Source organism: Etheostoma cragini, chromosome 22 (assembly GCF_013103735.1).
Source record: "Etheostoma cragini isolate CJK2018 chromosome 22, CSU_Ecrag_1.0, whole genome shotgun sequence".
NCBI classification, from domain to species: Eukaryota; Metazoa; Chordata; class Actinopteri; order Perciformes; family Percidae; genus Etheostoma; species Etheostoma cragini.
In genome coordinates, this window is record NC_048428.1 from 12,302,006 (window position 1) to 12,323,629 (window position 21,624).

The window sequence follows — 21,624 nt, forward strand, 5'->3', positions numbered from 1 at the left end:
AACCATCATAGTGTAAATCCTAATATCTTGCCTACACATGTTTAGTCTTTTCAGCTAAGTTGGCATGCTTAATTGCCCGTGCGTCAACTCACCCAGAAGAGCGCATGGCAGTTGACCACCATGGTGCGCTCGATCAGCTCATCGGGGCACTCCAGAAGGTGATGACCGGAGACGACGCCGGCATTGTTGATCAGTATGTCTACATTTCCCACCTCTCGACGCATCTTCTCAGCTGTAGAATACACACTCTCACGCTTTCCCACATCACACGAATAAGTGTAGACTTGGGGCTGGAAAGGAGGGACCTCCTCTACCCCGCCAACAGGTCCTGCAGGGCCAAAAAGATGATCAAAATGATCATTGACATTTTGCACAGCAGGCTGGTTTAGACGTAGCAAGTTGTTGTAACATCACATCTGAATTATTATTGAAATTAGAGTTTAAAAAAATGTGTAAATATTGGTGATCTGCACATTAATTATTCAAAGAACATCATTTTAAGGGGCCACTTTTCAGCCAAGTGATGGACACTTTCGGTTAAGTCAGACTTATATAAAAACCTGCAACTGTGTGCGAAGACGTCTGCGAAGCACATACCTTGCCATGTGAAACATTCACTCTAGAATATTCATTATAACACTGCCTACGATGATAGCTAGCCTACTGCAACTATAGTAGCCTAGGAATTCTCCTTGAATTTCCCATTGCGTTAGCAAAACCGAATGCGATCTAAGACAAGCAATATTTCGCTGACCATGCTTTAAAACTGATGGCATCCTATTTGCTGAAAAAGAAAGCAGACTTACCGTCTTTGGTAATGGGAGTGTCAATTTCATGGTATATCTGCCGCACCATCTCCGCTGTTTCTTCATTGCTTTGGCTGTTTATGTCCCACAACACCAGGATGGCTCGTCTCCGGGCGAACTCCTTGGCGAAGAGCCGCCCGAGGCCGCTTCCAGCTCCGGTGATCACGCACACCTGTCCCGCCACGCTCTTTTCCTTGGGCCGCACAACCCATTTAGCCCCGGCAGTTACAAAAGCCCAGAGGACCTTCAAAATTACCACGAAGAACTCGGCAATAATTATCATCATGTTGACCGATATTTTCCAAATAATTTTCAAAAAACGAGGAGAGGAAAGAAGAGCAGGGAATGTGTTCCTCTTGAGACCTGTTCAGCAGATAAGTAGACTAGTGTTACACCGACCAACTTGGACCACAGTGCAGGTTGTAAAACGCTAACAATGTTACACAAAAGTGGCGAAAAAGGACCACAACTTGTGAGTGAAAAGAAGTTCAGATGCTGCTCAGTCAGAGTCCAGTTGTCACTACAACGCACAGTTGCAGTGAGTTATGAGCACCACGGACTGTGCCTCCTACTTCCTCTGCTGCTCCTCCACTCATCTCATTCTCATCCGCATCTCACTCGCTATTTATTTAGTCCTCCCATCAGTGCTGGACCCAATAGGACAGAGACTTGAGCGCCTGTCAGAATTATACGCCAATACGTCCATACTGAGAGGTGATGTAACGTTAACCTAAAAAAAAAAATTACCTAACACTAATCTGTTATGTTGTGATTTCCCCCAATGTAATAGCCCATGCCAAAGGAAGATTAGAGAATAGGCTTTCATATCCTTTAAAAGCCACCGCCGTGTTTCTTTGTTTTAATATTAATTTTTAAACAAAGCTAGGTATAGGCTTTTTATAATTTACGTTTAAAATGTGGCTTTAGCCGACAGTTGAACAAACAAGCATGACAGATTAACTATCCCGTTGATCGTGTTTCATTTCATTGAGGATTTTGTTTTAATCCCATTTAGGTGAGCATTATTGGGATTTCATTAACACTGAGTATACGCTTGGCCTACTGATAGCTGCCGAGCTTTTCCACCACGAAATGTAGATTCCAGACCGCCAAAGATCAGGCCATAGCAGGTCAAAGTAAAACCATTATTGTTACCTAAAGAATGTCCAAATTTTATGTAGCCTAAATTGAGCATACTATGCAATAGCCCACTGAACTTAAATCAGAATTCAGGAGTCTAAGCCACATTACAGTAGCTTATTTGATGGCAATGATCCATCACGAACTGCTCATTGTGGGAAGTGAGAGTGGATCGATTAGGTTTTTCACCGGCAACGTTTTTCCTTAATTCACGTAGCCCTTCGACGTCTTGCAGCAGTGACATGTGGTTGTCCCTGCTAGGTGAGCGTGTCTGAGGGCGGGTGTGTGTGTATGTGTGTGTGTGTGTGTGTGTGGGGGGGGGGGGGGGGGGGGGGGGGGGGGGTTAATGTAGCCAGTGAAAGGGCCCCTAAGGCTAACAACGTTATGCTATTAAAGCAAAGCTGGCCTATTTACTCCGAGGTCCATTACAGAGCTATAGCCTACATTATTAACATTGGTCGGCTATAGGCTACTAAGTTGTTTAACATATTTTAGCTCTGTAAGTTATGTAGGGGTATAAGCTCATAATGCTTTAGACCAATGCAAAATATTTGATTCTGCATTTGAATTATGCATGACATTTTGCAATAGAAAGGAAAAATAAAGTAGTCTAAAATGGAAATACTGAAGTAAAGTAGGCCAATTGTAAAAACGTAGGTCTACTTCGGCCCTCACATTTAAATGATATTAAATGTGCACTATGCATTTGGCCAACAGACTGGCCTTTACAGTCAGTCTAGGCTACAACATCGTTTATTTTCCTAACCGTGATGTGCATCACGCTGCCTGAGTTTTAAAACCTGAAGTAGCTTAGAAGAAGTGGTATTTCTTTTTTCATTCAATTCATTTATAGGCCTACATTAAACAATGAAGTGTTGGCTCCCTCTGCCGGGACCATGGATGTATTAAGAGGACCGGGACAGCGAGTGTAGTGGAAATTGCATCTAGCGTTATAAACGTAGAATACAGTGGACCGTCTTAAAACAAAACAACAATGCACTGCCTAAAATAGAGTCATAGATGACAGAATAAACCGTTAGACTCATTTTAATTTGAGTCTTTTGAAATTGTAACGTAGCCTACCACTTTTCAAATAAAACACGATAAAAATTACTGAGACATGACACCCTCAATTTCGGGGGCAACCAACCATATTATAAGAGAGCATTCTAGCAACTTGATGCTACCTTTTATAAAAAATACATTTATTTTTTTAAGAGTACTTCGGTAGGCCAACGATTGGCTTGTCAAATACATTTACTAGTCAGGCAGCTGGCAGGACAGTCCGTTGAGGTCCTAAATCCTTTAACGGGGACATGCGCAAAAGAAAATTCCTCTTTCTCGGTGGACGCAATGGCGGACGCAGAGTAAGTGTGTTCCGCTGTATTAAAATCTAAGCACATCCACTATTTAAATAGCCATCTCTGGTTAAATTTACAATCTGGCTGGGTTGTTTGGTTTGCATACACGATAACCCTAGAAGTATTGTTTAGGATTGGGATTTCTATTGTTATGAAAACTTTATAGAGTCTTGTATGTAGCCACAGTAATACAACATGGCTGTCTCTCCAGCCTCCGTGCACTCGAAAACTAGCTAGTATCTGTGCTAGAAAGGTGAACACATTTAAGACTTAACTGTTCGACTAAGTCGTCAAGATGTATTGGTTATTGGTTCTGAGAGACGTCGGCTAGCGTAGCACAACCTATATGGAAGCCGGTAAAGGATGGCTTAGCAAGCTAGCTGCTAACGTTACTAGCGACGATAAGATATTTCATTGTAGTAATTTAGCCATTTCAGGATAACTGTATTGTCAATATGTTTCAAATATGGTCCTGATGTGTTTTTATTTAATTTCTTAACAGAAAAAAAGTACCGGCGGTCCCTGAGAGCCTTTTGAAAAGGCGAAAGGCCTTTGCCACCATGAAGGCCATGCGCGTCAAGAAGATGCTGGCTGAGAAAAAGGTAAGTTGCATGCTGGTATATTGGCATGAGAGCTGATAAATATTGACTTATGTAGTCGTCGGTTTGCAGCTGAACGTGACATTTGTGCACTAAACTATCATGTATTCCCAATGTGTTCTCAGGCCCGTAAAGTGACCAGGAAACTGATCTACAAGAGGGCTGAAAAGTACCACAAAGAGTACAGACAGATGTACAGACGTGAAGTCCGCCTGGGCCGTACAGCTCGCAAAGTGGGGAACTTCTATGTACCAGCTGAACCCAAACTGGCCTTTGTTGTCAGAATCAGAGGGTGAGTAGTTTCTGCCGTTGATCTGGTGACATAATTGGTGACAAAACCCTTTCAGTAACATTTACATGGATTACTAGATTTCCAACACGACCTGGTGCTCAAGCTTGTTAACATGCTTTGGTTAAACCAGTACACATGTTCGTGCATGTCTTTTACCTACTTGATCCAAACATTGTATCTGTGGAAATGTCTTGAATGCTAGTTGTAAAGAAACTGTTTAGAGCTGTTTTGGTTGTAGTGGTATACGAGAACGTCTGAAATAGGTAGGCGTAAGTCAGTCAAGGTAAATCGTATTTAGTTGTATGCTGCTGTTTTAAAAGGAACTTTAAGTAATACCTAAAGGCAATCCATTTAATATAGCAATCCATGTAAATGTACTGTATACAAAGGCATTGTTAATTCTGTGGTTAATGATGCACACTCTTTCCCCGACTTATCGACTATGGTGATATAATATGCAACATAAGCCAATTTTTCTGAAACCACATTAAATTTAATTAATGATAAAGCAATATACTAATGCAAAGCTATATTCTAATTTTCTTAATTTGTTTTCCAGTATCAATGGTGTTAGCCCCAAGGTCCGCAAAGTTCTGCAGCTGCTCCGTCTCCGCCAGATCTTCAATGGTGTATTTGTCAGGCTGAACAAGGCTTCAATCAACATGCTTAGGATTGCTGAGCCGTACATCGCTTGGGGGTAAGGTTGTTACTACTAAAACTTGGGGACACAAGTCAGTGCGTACTGATATTAACACTCGTACTAGTTCCTATAAATGCTCTATCTCTGGAATGTGGTTGGTGATGCTTAACTTTTTTCCCCTTCTTATCGACCATGGTGAATACTGACTGAAACTAAGCCAGTTTTGTCTGAAACCACATTCCATGATAGTAATGGGTACGACAGTATGCAGTAGCTACACATCCGTATTTTAAGAAAAAACATATTTATAGTTTATTCTTCTTGACTTAGTTTAACACATAAAGACATCTAGTTGTGTGACTATCTTGATCAGAATCAGAAATACTTTACTGATCCCCGAAGGGAAGTCTTGTGTTGCAGTTGCACAAAGGGGATATGGGGAGCATAGACAGTTTTATTTAGAGCTCTATTAAAATTTCCCCTGTTGACTCCCTGATATTCTTTTTTGGTTTAAGGTGTTTGTATAAAGGTTTACCATCTCAACCCCTTAGATATTGTATGTTGCTGTTGGTTTCACTTTAAATGTCAGGAAATAAGTACTGTTAAAACAATTTACATTAAATAGACCTAATGTCTAATCTAATTGCAGGAGGTGAAAGCATGGTTACACAAAATTATGGGTCTGAGTAAACAATGTTTTTGATTTGGATGTTTGACACTAAATAATGCTGTAAAATAACTTATCTGACCTTTTCTAAAGAAAAAGCTTAATGGAGCTATAGACGTGCACTTTTTTGTTGGAAGAATACAAAGTTTCAAGGCTGCCGTTATATTGAATCTGAGTGGTGTGAAACACAAAAGTGCAGTTGGTTGACTGCCCCAAACGGCCATTACATGTTTAAATCTTGTTTTTTGTCATCTTTATGCCAATACCACTTCATAATTTCAGGTAACATCATTTTGTACTATTGCATAGCTTATGGTTCACCTTTTTATATACTGTGAGGTAGAAAGCATTAAAAATAAAAGTATATCAACTGCAGAGGCTCCTCTGCTGTGTTCAGGCACAGAACGCTGCTGCACTGCTCTCTTGGAGTTGAAATCCTAAAACAAGTGGCACCTATGGCCACCACCTAATGATGTAGGAGTTGGTGAATTAACTATGAATTTAGGTTAAATTCATTAAGACTATAAATTATCTAATAATGCCTGAATGTTATTGCCTACATTATATTTCTATGTTAAGGACTGCATCCCTTATTAACCTTTTTATATGACCCATTCCTCCAGATACCCTAACCTGAAGTCTGTGCGTGAGCTCATCTACAAACGTGGCCATGGCAGGATGAGGAAACAGCGCATTGCCCTCACAGACAATGCTCTGGTGGAGAAGGCCCTCGGTATGGGAACTTTATACTTGATATTAATTTAATTTGTTTGGTTTAAAAACCCTTAAAGAAATAGGTTGTACATAGCACAGTATACATGTGGATCTGTGTTTTAGAACAAAACCTCATGTAACGTTTTACCAATAACAATTGTTATTTCTGAGGGAGTAATAATTGGTAATGTGGTATGCATTTTCTGAGCTTAATTTTAGATAAGACATGCTCTTTATCAAGGCTATATTAAGGTACAATTCTACAAAGCATAAAAGTAGAGTCCCAACAGGATCAATTACTGTTAGATTAAGATTACATTACGTGTAGTTACATGTGGTTAATGATGCACACTTTTTTCCCCGTCTTATCGACCTTGGTGAAAAAACTGAAAACTAAGCCAGTTGTGTCTGAAACCACATGCTTATACAACAGCCATTGGGATGTATTTTACCAGAAATTTACCCTTACACATCAGATTTGATTAGTTCAACATTATTGGAACATTGTGTCACAAGGTAAAATGTGTGTTGAGCCTTAAGATTCTGGTGAAATGTTGGAATACAGTTAACTCATCCAGTCTGGGTTAAATTGCTCAATCATTTTGCTTATCAGTAAAGCCAAGGTTGTCATAAATGCACATTTCTCACTTGGGTAAACATAGCAATTCTTGCTTTCGCTGATAACTTACATTTTTAAGTGCAAGTAGTTAAGTGTGTGCATGCTGTTCTGCAGTTTAACTTGTTGAGCACATTGCTTTTTATCTGCAGGCAAATATGGCATCATCTGTGTTGAGGACCTCATCCATGAGATTTACACAGTTGGAAAGAACTTCAAACCCGCCAACAACTTCCTATGGCCCTTCAAGCTGTCATCACCCCGCGGTGGTATGAACAAGAAGACCACACACTTTGTGGAGGGAGGAGACGCTGGCAACCGGGAAGACCAGATCAACAGAATGATCCGGAGGATGAACTAAAGGTTATGGTGAGTTGGAGGAATATTACAGGTTAAAGAAGGATAAGTGGTTAAATAGGTGTGGTTAATGATGCATACTTTTTTCCCCGTCTTATCGACTATGGTGAAAACCAGCTGAAATTAAGCCAATTATGTCTGAAACCACATTTTAGCCATTAATCTTAAATCATGTACTGTATGTGCTTCAGTCTGTGCAAGACAGGAATACTTAATGCAAGGGCTAACTATTAGATCAACTTAACATGGTAATTATTTTACTCCTAAAGACTTTGACTATAAAGTTGGATCTAAATGTGACATCCATCAATGGCATAGACTCTAGATTGTCTTGTCTGATAACCCTGAATGATGCCGTCTCTGAGGGAAAGATATCAGCCACCTCTTTTGTTCCAAACATTACCACTTTGAGTGGTTTCCAAAAAAAAATGTAATCATCTTACTGTTATTACCATACTTTTACAAGAAGCAAAGTATGAACATTGTACTTAGTTGTTGACCTAATCTATTTTGTAATACAGTAGCAAATGTTGCCATGTTAGTTTCTCTTTATGACATATTTTTTTGTCTTCCAGGTTTTCAAAGAACTCAACGTGCACAATAAAAACTTGGAGAAAAACAGTCTTGTTCTTGTCATTCATGTTGTGACTGTGCCAATTAATTCATCAATATGCGATCCTGTCAATACACCATTTAGTATTTTCCTAGTTGTCTTTATTTGTTTTTAAGCCAATTATTGGCCCCTAAAATGACAAGTGGACAACAGTCTACAAATTTACAAGTGTAAAACAAATATCGTTTTGAACTGTAGGTTTGAAATTAAAGACATTATTTGTCTTGTCATTCAATACTAAATTTAAAAGTTTAAATGTCATCCTCGTCAGTGAGGCAGTATGAGTGGATTATGTACAAAGATTATATGCTGTTTAACATGTAATGGGCACAAAGCGTTTCAGTTTGTGTATAAAAAAAAAGAAATGGGTCGGTATCGTAGTCGAGGTATGTGGCCTACTGGTAATGTCTTCTCTTTTTTTAAGACCCAACCCTAGCACAAAAACGAGGGAATATTTGATGAAACAAATATAAAATAGATGAACTTGTTTTGGACTGAACTTTAATATTTGTGATGAACGTGCGACTTTGTAACGGTTTTCAATAAGCATGTTACCATGGTGACGCAGTGACTCAGTTACATTTACCACAGTGAACGGCAGCCTAGCATTGCTGCTCGGGGTTGTCTAGCTTGTACGAACTGGCCGTAATCATCGCCATGTGTTCTGTTTGGTCACCAACAGGGTAATGTTTCAAACCGTTTAATGGCAGCTCCAACATGATGACTTTCCAGGTTAATGCATCGCTGCCCATCGTTACCGCAAAGGCTTTATTGTCGGAGGGAAGCTCAAAGTGCAGCCAGCGCGGCCCTGATGCGGTTAGGTATCCAGCATACTGGGACGTCGGTATGGGAGCAGGTGGTCAAGGGGCTGTCAGACAAAATAATCAAATGAGGAAATTGCCTTTGATTCAACACTTGAGCAGTGAGTAATCGTGCTTCATGTAACGTTATCTGCTAGCTTAATCATCAAGATGCTGCTACACTAACGGTAACGTCATGACACCGTTCTCTGTTGTAGAGTCCAGGGAATGGAAAACCGTAGTTAGCGGCCCCATAGTTCGAGGGTAAGATGTTATCATTTCGACATAACTTGTTTTCTTAGACAAAGCTCATTATTTAAGGCTTCCCTAAGAGTAAGACTAGCCTATGGCTTTTATAGAACTTGCCCACAACAGTAGGCTATGCAAAAAAAAATAAGTTGCACCCAAGACCTATTGCATGAATATTGGTAGTGGTATAACACAACCAGAATAATACACAAATGGTGCAGGACTACTGTGTGTCATTATTCTGCGTGGTGTTCCCCTTTTTAAAATCCATGTTTCTCTTCCATATGTGTGTTATGTTAGGTCACCCAACCTGGCCAGAGATGACAGACTGGGAGAAGAGATCAATGGCTCAGAGAAGGACATCTCTGGCAGACGCTTTCTTTTTGATAAACAATGTAAGAATTGCAGAAGAGGCGTTGACCACCGTCATTATTACATTTGAGAGTATATTATAGGATTAGTTATATATTCTCAGTCAGAAGTAATTTTTTTAATTTTCACCTAAAACATTAAAGTGGGTGCACATTGAACTTGAGTTTTATTTTCCTGGAATGTAACCATACAGCCAGTAGATGGAGTTGTCGTCATACACGGTGAGCACTGTGTCATTTCTGTGACTTCATGTTCAACATTGATACTTGAGTATACATTTACAGTCACAGTTAATACAGTGTAAAAGCAAGTGGTTAGCCACATTACATGTAACAGTTTTGTTTTAAAATATCTTTTTAGAAAATGACTGTCTTCAAATCATGTGTCAGTTTTAATTAGCTACATCTAATTCTGTTTAGGTGCGAGGTTAGAGGGGACCAGAACTGTGATTCCTCCACTGGCCACAGGCTACCATGTGCACAGACCCGGGAACCAGCATCCCCTCAGCCTCTCCAAGAAGCTTTTCCACAGTCATGCAGGGCGGCCTTTCACCCTGGGGTAACCAGTGGATTAATGTCACTCAGTACAGTAGCTGTAGTCTTAATAGAATATTTCTGAAGACAGCCGCACAGATTTCAGTAATTGAGCCACTGTCTCATATATAAAAATAATTACAAGAATATGAACCGAAAAAAGGTATCCAGTTACAATTTTGACAAGCATAATTTTTTTTCACAGAAAAGAATTGGCAATATGGGAAGCATGATTATAGCTTGAATTGAATCAAGTGTTTGCATAATGATGAGATCATAATCACTTATTACTCTTAGTCAAATTGTGGGAATTTTACTTTCACATAGTATGTAACAATCCTTTAATATAATTGCATATAATGTTAACATGAAATAATTGGATCTTTTGATAGCAAAGAAATTGAATTAAAATGATTGATCCTAACAGCCATATGTGGAGCCCTACCTTTTTCTATGTTCATGATGTCCTCAATTCTTCTTCTAGCTACCCTGAAAGATTTGAACTGAATACAAATCCAGCCATCCTCTTTCCCTCCGCTTTAGTCCTCAATGGCAGAAACACCTTCTCGGCTGAGAACTGCAAGCGAAGCAGGTATTTTTGCCCTTATAATCTAAATTAGACCAAGCTAATCAATAGTTCTCTTAATTGTTTCTTACACCTATGCCTCTTCTGCTTCCCTTTTGTTCCGCAGGCCTAAGGTGAATTATCCAACCCACAACCTACTGACTGTTAAAGATAATCAAAAGAGTGAGTTATTTTAACTCAGCAAACACGTACATTTTTTGGATTTTATTTGTTGCAAGTTGCAGGGTACCAAAAAGTCACAATGAAAAGGGAGGGGTTGGTGTTGTCAGGTGGACTTGTCCCTGATGGATATAACTTATTAAATCAATATTAAGCATAACTTGAGGAGATGTAGAATAAACCTAACATCATGAAAATGCCCCATACATTATACTTATTATTTTTAGTGTATAGATCTTCTTATAGATCTCATCCTAATAATTTTTGTTCTTATCTCCCTTCTATCCATCCGTCTCTTTCTGTGTATTTCCCTCTCTCTTGCTGACCTCTTGCCGACCAGGCCAGTCCTATCCAGACCCAGTGGTCGGAGCCCCACGCTCTTTTATCCACAGGATATCTGTGCTGTCCACCTTGGAGGGTGAGACGGTGAGACAAGAAAAGCTCAAGAAAATGAGGAAAGCTAAAAAGCCTTCATCCTGACAATCACCTTCTTCCCAGTCCCACTGGTCGAGGATAAAAACCTTCGAGTCTGTGCCAACAACGTCTGAGCAAAATAAAACATTTAAGGCACCGTGTTCCTTCCAGTGGCTTGTTCTGACGGCTTGTTTGTCCTCCGTGGTATTAGTTTTCTGCCTAACATGGCTGGTCTTCACATTTTGGGATTCCTGACCTGAGCTCCTCTATTAGTGATTGCATGTAGTATTTACCGTGGTAAATTACAGTGTTCGCTATGACAACAAATGCTGGTGATGAATATCAAATCTTTTCTGACTTTTGTGCTACACACACGTAGCATTCAACATATGTATAAAAAAGATATTTGTTTTACCTTTGTAATGGCTGTTATGTAATTCTGCCATAATTATCGCTGTATCATGAATATGTTGAAGATGCTGTAAAGCTTGGATCTCATTATAAGAGTGTTTAAAACATTGCTGTTGTATAAAAATCAAGCTGTGTGGAATATATATGTACATATTGAATAGTTTAGCAAAACCATTATTGTGCCTTGTGAAACGTCTTCCTGGAATTAAATACATTTATTTTTGTTATTGTTACTCCTTTTGTCAAGAAAATGTCCCCGTTTGTGAGTTTTGTTATGGCTTCTAGAGGGCTGATAAAGGGAGCTTCCCCTTTTGAGACACATTCTACATATCGACCAGCGCAATATTGAGAATGCCTAAAAGATTGCAACGAAACATAATCTGCATTCCATATCTACAAAACAGACACAAAGCTGTGCCCCCAGATCCCAGAATGTGGTACTTTCCCACATAATGCATTGTTGTATTGTATTGTATGGAGGGAAGATCATGTCTGAATAGTCTTCATTGTATTTGACAAAGACAGCATAGTGTTTTTGTTTAGAGAGAAATAAGCATTTTATTATTCAAAGATGTAGCAGCTGAATTCCTGATTTCTTTCTTTCAAATTTGTGATGCTATGTATTGTTGGGACTTTTTTTGACATACAAGGACATATTTTTTTTTTTGGCAAACTATAACTGCCGACTTCTTTCAACATACTTCACTGACGTTTTGATTATTTATTTTGACCTATAATGACTTTTTAATTACTTTTTTCATAAGACTATACTACAACATTTTAATGACTTTTTTCATAATACTATACCATGACATCTTTTTGACATACTACAACGTTTTTTTTTACTACATATGATATAGTACGTCATGCCAATTTTCTGACTTTACGATGACTTAAAGACTTTTTTTGACATACTATACTTTGTCTTTTTTATAACTTTTCAACATAATATACTTTGACTTATTCATGGCATTTTTTCAACATACTATACTAAGACCTTTTTTCTCGAATTTCTTTTATATAATCCACAATTACTTTTTTGACATGCTATACTCTGACTTGATTTTCTTTTTTTAACATACTATACTATGACTGTTTTTACTTTTTTCAACATACTATACTATAACGTTTTTGACATACTAGACTATGACTTTTTTCAACATGCTATATTTGACTTTTTTGGACATAGTATACTATGACGTTTTCCACATGCTGTAATTTGACGTATTTTAGCATGACTTTTTTTGACATGCTATATGACTTTTTGCAATTTTTGTGACATGCTATACTATGACTTTTATTTTATTTCCGTAGACAGACACTTCTTAACATCATCAAATAAAACTTGTTTCATGTTACCTGTGTGTGCCACTACTTTAATTAAGTGTATTTGAATATTTACTATACAACACTATGCTAGGACTTTTTTTCCACATGCTTTACTTTTACATGCTTGACTTTTTTCAACATACTATACCTTTTTTGTATATACTATTCTACGACATTTTTTGACACAGTCTACTATGACTTTTTCCACATACATTTTTTTCAACATACTATAGTATGCCTTTTTCCAATTTTTTACGATACAATATACAATTACTTTTTATGACTTTTTTTTTGACATGGTGGTGATGGCACAGTGGACATGACACATGTCTTTGGTGTGGGAGACCTGGATTTGGTTCCCACTGCTATACATCAACCAATGTGTCCCTGGACACTTAACCCCTAGATGCTCCAGAGGCATTTAACCTCTGACATATACAGCAATTGTAAGTTGCTTTGGATAAAAGCGTCATCTAAATGTACATTTTTTGACAAGCTAAACTATGACTTTTTTCAACATACCATACTGTGGCTTGGTTTTCTTCTATTTTTGACATACTATTACTTTTTATTACTTTTTTCATCTTACTATGTTATGACTTTTATTACTTTTTTTGACATACTAAGCTATGACTTTTTAAAAACCTTTTTAGACATGATAAAATAAAATAAAATTTGATGTAGTACACTATGACTTTTTGCACATGCCATAATATGAGTTATTCATGACTTTTTTCAACATACTAAATGCCTTTTTTTCCAATTTTGTCAATACAGACTATTTTTGACATACTATACTATGACTTTTTTAAAACCTTTTTTGAAACCTGCTATACTGTGATTTTTTTGGCATACTATAATATGGCATTTCTTTCTTAATTTTTTTCAACATACTATATTATACCTTTTTTTAAACTTTTATGACACACAATAATATGACTTTTTGTTACTTTTTTCATCATACTATATGATTTCAATCAGGAGAGACGTCATTTTGAGACAACAATTCTTATTGACGTGGGCACATTATTTATAAATTATAGTCTTCGGCGATTAGACCCCATCGTGACATCATTAAATTCCCATTGTGACGTCATCATATTCAAGGGGGGCCGAGAAGTCGTGAGCATATAGGATACCCCTCTGATGGAGTCCAGACACTGGTGGTGATGGTAAGGACTGAAGAGGAGGCTGAGATCTGGAAGAATGAGAAGAGGAGCGAGGTCTGGTGAGCTCAGACCTGGGAGCTGGATTGGACGAGCTGGAGGTGAATGAGAGCTGACGGCACAAGAGAGGAAAACATTTAAATATTGACAGCAAGAATATTGGTTTAGCTACAAGAAACATTCTCCAATAAGCAGGTAATGTGATGCAGGAGGAGAAGGAGAGTGAGAACCTACTACCTACATACATACTACATACTTCACTTCGACTTTTTTTGTACATAGTATGACTTTTTCCGCATGCTATACTAAGACTCTTTATTCATACCATACTGCGACTTCTTTTTAAATTTATTTGACATTATATACAGCGCAATTACTTTTTTTGATGGTAATGACTTTTTCCACATGTTACAATATGACTTTAATTGACTTTATTTTTACATACTGTACTATAACTTTCTTCACATACTGTACTGTGACTTTTTTGAAAATCCTACACAATACATTTTTATGACATTGTTTAGCAATAATGTGTTGCACTTGTACATGAAGTGTTTCTTTTTGTTGAGGTATGTTGTTACTCCTTTTAAAAAGTTACACAAGACAGACAATTCTTAACATCCAACACTAAAACTTGGTTTCATGATACCTGTGTGTGACTACTTTGACAAAGTGTTTTTGAATATTTACTATGTAATACCAGACCATGACTTTTTTGAACATTCTATACTGTGACAGTAGTCATCATGCTGTACTGTGACTTTTTTACTTCATTTTTTTACATACTACACTATGACATTTTGATATGCAACAATAGGATTTTTTCAACATACTATACTATGATTTTTTTCGAATTTTTGGGATATAATCAAAAATGACTTTTTTGACATGCTATGCTATGTCTTCTTTTTGATTTTATTTGACTCACAATACTGTGACTTTTTTTGATTTTATTTGACTCACAATACTGTGACTTTTTTTGACATAGTACGCTATAACTTATTTTGACATGCCATACTATGACTTTTTTTCTTCACTTTTTTACATACTGTACTATGACTTTTTTAATATGCCATAATAGGATTATTTTTCTTCCTTTTTTGACATGCTATACTATGACTTGATTTTCTTCTTTTTGACATACAACACTATGACTGTTTTACTGTTATCAACATACTATACTATGAGTTTTTTTGACATACTATACTACAACTTTTTCCACATGCTATACTATTACTAATTCACTTTTTCAATATACCATAGCATGACTTGTTTTTATTTTTTAAACACAATACCTACTATGACCTATTGATATTTTTTATTGATGTTTTGACATGCTATAGTATAAGTTTTTTCAACACACTGTACTCTGAATATTTATAACTTTCATGACAACACTTTTTATGACTTTTTTTATCATACTAAACTATTTCAATCAGAAGAGACCTCATTTTGAGTGAGCAATTCTTTATTGACGTGGGCACATTATTTATAAATTATAGTCTTTGGCGATTTTCGACACAAATCTTTATGACATACTATAATAGGACTTAGTACTTTTTTCAACGTACTGTACTAAGACACTCCCATGACCTTTTCCAACATATTATACCATCACTTTTTACTCTTTTTTTGACATGACTTTTTTCCCTACTTTTGACATACTTTGGTATTATTTTATGACTTTCATAATATGAAAATTATATTTTAAGTCAGGAAAGTCATAAGATAATACTAAAGTATGTCAAAAGTAGGGAAAAAAGTTAAAAATAAATATGACTCATTTGTCATACTATACATTACCTTTTTTGAAATACTATACTATGACATATTATGATTTTTTCAAACATAATAAACAATGACTTTATTATGACTTTTCATTGACATACTATACTGTGACATTTTATGACCTTTAACGACATTTGTTTTAGCAACAATGTGTAACACTTATACACGAATAAAAGTGTTTCTTTTCACTGTCTTGTGTTTACTTGTTTTAAAAATTACACAAGACAGACACTTCTTAACACCATATAATAAAAACTGGTTTTATGATACCTGTGTACACTTTAATAAAGTGTATTGGAATATTCACTATATGATACTAATACTTTTTTCAACATGCTATACTATGACTTATTTAGACATGCTACATAATTACTTTTTTCACATGCTGTTTTTATTATAATCATATGTTTTTTTTCAACATACTATAGTGTGGCAGATTTTGACATGCTAGTATATGACTTTTTTCTTCTTTTTTCAACATGTAATATTACTTTTTTTCTACATACTATTCAATGACAAAATCTTAACTAAATGTATAAATTAAATACAAAATAATTAACAAAGTGCAGAAACAGTTCTCGAGATGTTCATAAGATCATGATGTCATATTGAAACTCAGCTGTTAACTGTGTTTATTTCAGGGAGTGTATACCTAAGCTCCCTAAATGTGACGTTGTCAAATGTTGAGCTCTGTTTGTGTTTCTCTCTCCCTCTTGATAGTGAGGTGTGCATTTCAGAGAGCCAGAGTGACCTAGAAACACAGAGCCATCCCCTTATTCAAGTGAAGGGGTTGTATTCACGCTAAAATGGAGGCCGCGTCTCCCTCTTCCGGCAGGGTTTTTAACATCCCTTTCAAGTGTAGTGGAACAAAATGACCTGGAACAAACAGTCAACAATGAGGTCTTTAATAAGAGCTCTACTGGGGCCTTCCCACAAGTGGTTTATCGTTTCAGTGTACTTCCACGGTACTCTTAACCAGGACATTGCAACATACATAGTGTGTTGGTGCAACAATGCTAAATAGTTTGAACATGCATCGATTGGACATTTCAGGTTCAGGTACAGCTTTTTTTAATATGTTGAATGGAAAGGTTATGCTGATGTTTTCTTCCAAAATCTACTTGCCATATAATATTCTTAATGTAGGATTTCAATAAGACAGTGAGGGTTGAGTCCCCAGTGAAGAAAAGCCATGTGGTGTTACTGTTTCACCTGACTTGATTTTGTGCCAGTGGACTCTATCAGCTGGAATAAGAGAATGTAGTCTGTCTGCCAAATTATAATTTAGCCAATGCCTCAAATCAAAAATGCTTGAAATATGTTTGGGTCAGCATGAGAGGAAACGACTCAGCTTACGTCTGGGGACAAAGATCAGTGCATTATTCCCTTCAAAATAAATGTGTTTGCTGTTTAATGTGCTAGTGCACTACTGTAAGTCATAGCAGCTATAATCAATATGTCTATAACAGCAATGGGTCAAATTAGTAACATGTAATGTTTTGTTTTATTTTGTTCAGCCTGTAACATTACTATTTTGATACTCTAGGGTTGGAGCTTTTTCAAATGTAAGGAATGGCTCCTTTTTCTTGTCTTACATTTGAGTAAATTGAATATTTGGGGGTTTGAAATTGTTGGTAAGACAAAACAAGACATTTGATGAAGTTATGTTCTCTCTAGGAAACGGTGATGATATAGAACACTATTTTGTGATGTGTTTTGTTAATGTCAGACACATAAAACCGACAGATGTCGGACTGCCAAGCTCGTTGCAGTGCAGTCTTCATCGGTTGAGTTATCTCTCACATTGCCACAGCATCATATCTTTTATTTACAAAGAAATGAAGATAAAAGACCTCTAGCCAACCAATAAAAATTCTTTCTTTATAAAGGCTTTAACCCACCGACTGATCCCTGCCCTGTTGTGAAATCAGTTTGGGCTGTAACGAAGCATGTCAAAAGATCCTTAAAGATAGTTACACAGTGATAAAATCAAATAATAGAGCAAACAAGCGACATTTGTCAACAGGTGCTGGTCCCATGGTAACCTGTGACTGTGTATTCAAATGTGGCACGGGGAGGTCAAATCTTTGTCTGCCATCATAGCAGAGCCAAAAACGATGTCAAATCTATGGCGAATGGGCTTATTGTGCTGCAAATATTCACTTTTTTTCGTTGCTTGTGCTCTGTCTTGAAGCTCAAGATAGTAAAAAAAACAAAGATATGTTTTATCACAACAATGTTTGCATACAAGTTTTTACAGCTGTCAGATGAGTATGTATAGCTTTTGATATGTTTACACTTTTCCCTTGGCAGAGCAACACACACACACACAAACAAACACACAGACACAGACAACCTAGTCTATAAGGGCCAAACCTTTCCACTGTTTCCTGACCTGTCACAGTATGATTGATGGAATATTACTTGAAGTCTCATCTCTTTCAGAAGCAGATTTCAGTCCCACCCCCCACCCACACACTATGCCTCATCTGCATGCCCCTACTTCTTATGTCCGCATTGACCTACACACATATGGGACTAATGTGCCAAGATAGGTTACTGTTAATGGGACTATTATCTGCGATGAGAGGGTTGGGTAGGAAAAAAAAACTTTCACTTTCACTGTCTTTGTTGTCCTTACAATGGCGCTGATCCAATGCCGCCAGCCTGCAGAGTGTGTCATGAACCTCTCTGCTGCCGCGGCCCCGGAGAATTGTGTTATCATCCATATCACACAATAATGACCTGTCATGAATGGAGCATCATTAGCGGGATGTACAAGATGGCTCCTCAAATAAATAATCATGTAAGTGCGATGTGAATAGCAAGACACTTGCCAGGGTCATGATGTTAGTTGTAATCCTCAGGTAAAGAGCAGGCAGTGGCACATATGAACTTTTTCATCCAACACAATTTTCTGTATCCTTTGAGATAACTTGTAAAATCTCACCTGGATTCACCTGTTTACTTATCTGTTTCCCTGTTCATCCCAGTGTTCTGTTGACACAAGCCAAGTCAAACATCCACCTTCTCAACTCTTTAAATAATGAGTCATACACCTTATTGTGTGTGTCCAGGCAGACTATTCACAAGAACTATAAAAGACTTTCTGAAATGCCATCAGATGGTCGAATGCAGTACACAAATCACTACTACATTAACAATTGATAATATATGTACACTCCCTTACAGCCCCCCTCATTCACTCACTCACTCAAGCACTCACTCACTCACACTCTCACACACACACACACACACACACACACACACACACACACACACACACACACACACACCAAATGTACGGATGTAAACGTGGAGGGAGGAAGTAGGGGACGGCTAAACAGAAAATTCAGAGGAACAAGGACAAAGGCTTCCATTCATGGGACAAAAACTGACTGCACTCGTCAGAAAGAAACAAACTCAGACTAATTAGTCGGACTAACTTTTAAATTAAATATTTGGTTAAGGTTAAATAGTTTTGAGGTCATGCTATTTTGCATTGATGTTACATTTTGGGTTATCTATTGGATTTTTTGAACATAAATAAGTAAGAAGATGAAAAAAGTGACAACTAAAAAATAACTTTCCACTATTTACCACATATTAGAATTTCTATTAGTTATGTCAAAATATGGATACTTTTTGTGCACTGTGATATTGTGTATAATTCCCCACAATGCAAAAAGGCCTGTGTGTTATGGTGTTATTATGGTACAAGGTGACATCATTAGTGTACCTTTACAACAGGTTGCGCAATGAAAACATGAATTCTAGCATTTGTCAACAAAGGTTGAAAAAAATACAGCAACACAGGTCAGTGGTTACCATGGGGACAAACACAGTTTGCATTCCCCACATAGGCGAGATGCAGCAAGGACTTACCCTGCTGTCTCCTTGACGCCCAGCACAAGAAGTGGTGGCACGCACACATTCATTCCAATCTCTCGTCTCATTATCTCTAGTATTTGTCAAATGAAATTAGTTTAGTTCAGTGTCTGACATGGCAGTTTGTGACAGAGTGTGAAGACCGAAAACACACACGGCTCACCATCTGAAGACAAGCTAACATTGGCTTAATCTCTTTTCCTCTCTGCTCACATACACTAAGAACATTTCAAGCAGGGTGTGTTACTGTAGGTAGGCAGATTGTCTATGACAAGTGCACAGTGAGGGCAGGAGGTCCGGGGTTGGGGGCCTGTCAGATGTAAAACACACAGGCTTTGATGTGCACTTCCAACGTGCTGGAGCAATAGCAAACTGATGCAGTTGTAAGTCTTGCATCAGTGGACAGATCAAATCAGAAATGAAAATGCAATGGGTGTGTGTGTGTTAGCCTTAGAGACATTTTAGAGGGTAAATATCCATAATTTGGAAAACCGACACCTTCTCAAAACGCTTGAAAATAAGCTCTAAATTATATAAGGTTCTTATATAGGTTTCTTAAAAGATTCTTTTTTTAAAAGAGAAATTATGTTACATTAGACTTTACAATGAGAATATCCATCATCTGAAAATATAAAATGAATATAAAAAATTAAAAACAACTTTACTTTTGGGGTCAGTCTGGGTTCATCCCCCTCAAACTTTAATATACACTGATTCAGACACATGCTCCACAGAGATGCTGCTGCTGCTGATGATTATGGTGAAGATGAAGGCTATTACATTCGCTTGACCTACCTGCTTGTCGAGAAGAAGAATCAAAGGACCCAAAGAGACCCCCCTCCGCTCTCCGCAATGCTTTTTTTCCAGACAGCGGAGGCAAAGTATCCAGATTATTGCAAATGTCTGCTCCTTCTAAAGCAGTAGGCATAGGGAGGCCTTACCCTGCTAATGCTCCCATGCAGAGGCCTCACTTGTTTCCCATGAGATGGAGGAGGAACTGCTCAAATAAAAGCTGACCTTCTGGAGTTCTCAACATCCTCAGACATTCAGGCTCACTGAGCAAACATAACTTGAAAAATGCTTTTTGCCAGAGCCCGGCTAAATTATAGATCTAATTTTTCCTAAAGTATGCATGAAAACAAGCTTCCTTTTGAACATAAGGGTTTGCAAAGATCTAAAAAATGTCTTTTGTACCTCATGAATAAGACTACAAATAGCGCAAAGCAGCATGATGTTATCAGCTTTTAAATGTTGAATCCTGACATCAGACATCATAAAATACTTTCTTGTGTGAGCGTGTCTTAACTTCACAGAGGACCAAATCAATCATGTGTCAGCTTCAAGCCCCCTCCTAATGAGATAAGATTGTCATAGACATGCCTCTCCAGAGTTACAGTATGTGAAATTAATCTGTCAAGAGTTATAAATTAAGGCCAAACCCAGGTCTACAAATAATGTCATGTACACTGGAGATCCAGATCTGTGATTCACAGCCCTGCATCAGGACCGAACCTGAACAAGTTCCCCTTTTGTATACATGCAATCTATTGGGTCCTTAAAAAAGTCGGACAGTTTGGGAAATATGCTTATTCGCTTTCTTGCCAAGAGTTAATTGGAAGATCGATATCACCTTCATACCTGTACGCTGAGTATAAGACTGCAGCCCGGAGACTGTTAGCTGGGATAGGCATGAAGACTAGCAGGGGACAACACCTAGCCTGGCTCTGTCCCCAAGTCCGGAAATGTACCTACCAGCCAACAAGTCTCAAGCTAATTAACATCTATATCTCATGTGTTCAATCTGTATAAAAACTGTAAAAGTGTAAAAACATCAGGTTGCAGTTCTACGGGGATTATGTGCTTGACTTTCACTCCATCTCTACCGGGCTGATGTGTGGTGCACGTCTGGCATCGTAAGGCTGCCATGCATAACCCAGGTGGGTGCTACACATTGGTGGTGGTAGAGCGTACTTTTACACTTCAAGTTTAGCAAGGATTAAACAAATGTTGTCTTTATGCTATGCTAAACTAAGCTATCTGGCTGTTGGTCGTAGCTTTATAATTAGTGTACAGAATAGATATGAAAGGCATTGAACGTGTGGCAAGAATAAAAAAATTCCCAAT

At 37.6% G+C, this 21,624-nt stretch overlaps 3 protein-coding genes and 4 non-coding genes across 8 annotated transcripts in view; 6 read left to right on the forward strand and 1 right to left on the reverse strand.

Moving 5' to 3' along the window:
• rdh10a (retinol dehydrogenase 10a) overlaps positions 1-1,420 on the reverse strand; it is a 12,674-nt gene extending 11,254 nt beyond the window's left edge. Inside the window, exons 1-2 of the mRNA XM_034862149.1 lie at positions 807-1,420; positions 93-328 (exon numbers count right to left, since the gene is read on the reverse strand). Coding sequence (XP_034718040.1) covers positions 93-328; positions 807-1,092 — 522 coding nt within the window. The 5' untranslated portion in view covers positions 1,093-1,420. The remainder of the gene's footprint in view (positions 1-92; positions 329-806) is intronic.
• A 1,672-nt stretch (positions 1,421-3,092) lies between these two features.
• On the forward strand, positions 3,093-7,815 carry rpl7 (ribosomal protein L7). Its single transcript, XM_034862372.1, has 7 exons — positions 3,093-3,313; positions 3,810-3,909; positions 4,032-4,198; positions 4,758-4,895; positions 6,129-6,238; positions 6,988-7,204; positions 7,768-7,815. Exons 1-6 carry the CDS (start codon positions 3,300-3,302, stop codon positions 7,194-7,196), a joined length of 738 nt encoding a protein of 245 aa, XP_034718263.1. The 5' UTR covers positions 3,093-3,299; the 3' UTR covers positions 7,197-7,204; positions 7,768-7,815.
• On the forward strand, positions 4,599-4,687 carry LOC117938333. The gene has a single exon (XR_004655373.1). It is a non-coding gene; the product is annotated as a small nucleolar SNORD12/SNORD106 (small nucleolar RNA).
• On the forward strand, positions 4,987-5,078 carry LOC117938329. Its single transcript, XR_004655369.1, has one exon. It is a non-coding gene; the product is annotated as a small nucleolar SNORD12/SNORD106 (small nucleolar RNA).
• LOC117938331 lies at positions 6,551-6,640 on the forward strand. Its single transcript, XR_004655371.1, has one exon. It is a non-coding gene; the product is annotated as a small nucleolar SNORD12/SNORD106 (small nucleolar RNA).
• Positions 7,253-7,343, forward strand: LOC117938332. Its single transcript, XR_004655372.1, has one exon. It is a non-coding gene; the product is annotated as a small nucleolar SNORD12/SNORD106 (small nucleolar RNA).
• Positions 7,816-8,299: 484 nt separating the features above from the next.
• si:ch211-171b20.3 lies at positions 8,300-11,562 on the forward strand. 2 transcript variants are annotated; one of them, XM_034862643.1, is made up of 7 exons: positions 8,300-8,727; positions 8,824-8,869; positions 9,155-9,249; positions 9,646-9,784; positions 10,244-10,351; positions 10,452-10,458; positions 10,845-11,562. In XM_034862643.1, exons 1-7 carry the CDS (start codon positions 8,523-8,525, stop codon positions 10,932-10,934), a joined length of 690 nt encoding a protein of 229 aa, XP_034718534.1. In that variant the 5' UTR covers positions 8,300-8,522; the 3' UTR covers positions 10,935-11,562. The 2 variants fall into 2 exon arrangements, with proteins under 2 accessions (XP_034718534.1, XP_034718533.1); XM_034862642.1 differs by having other exon boundaries at positions 8,303-8,727; positions 10,452-10,507.
• The last annotated feature ends 10,062 nt before the right edge of the window (positions 11,563-21,624 follow it).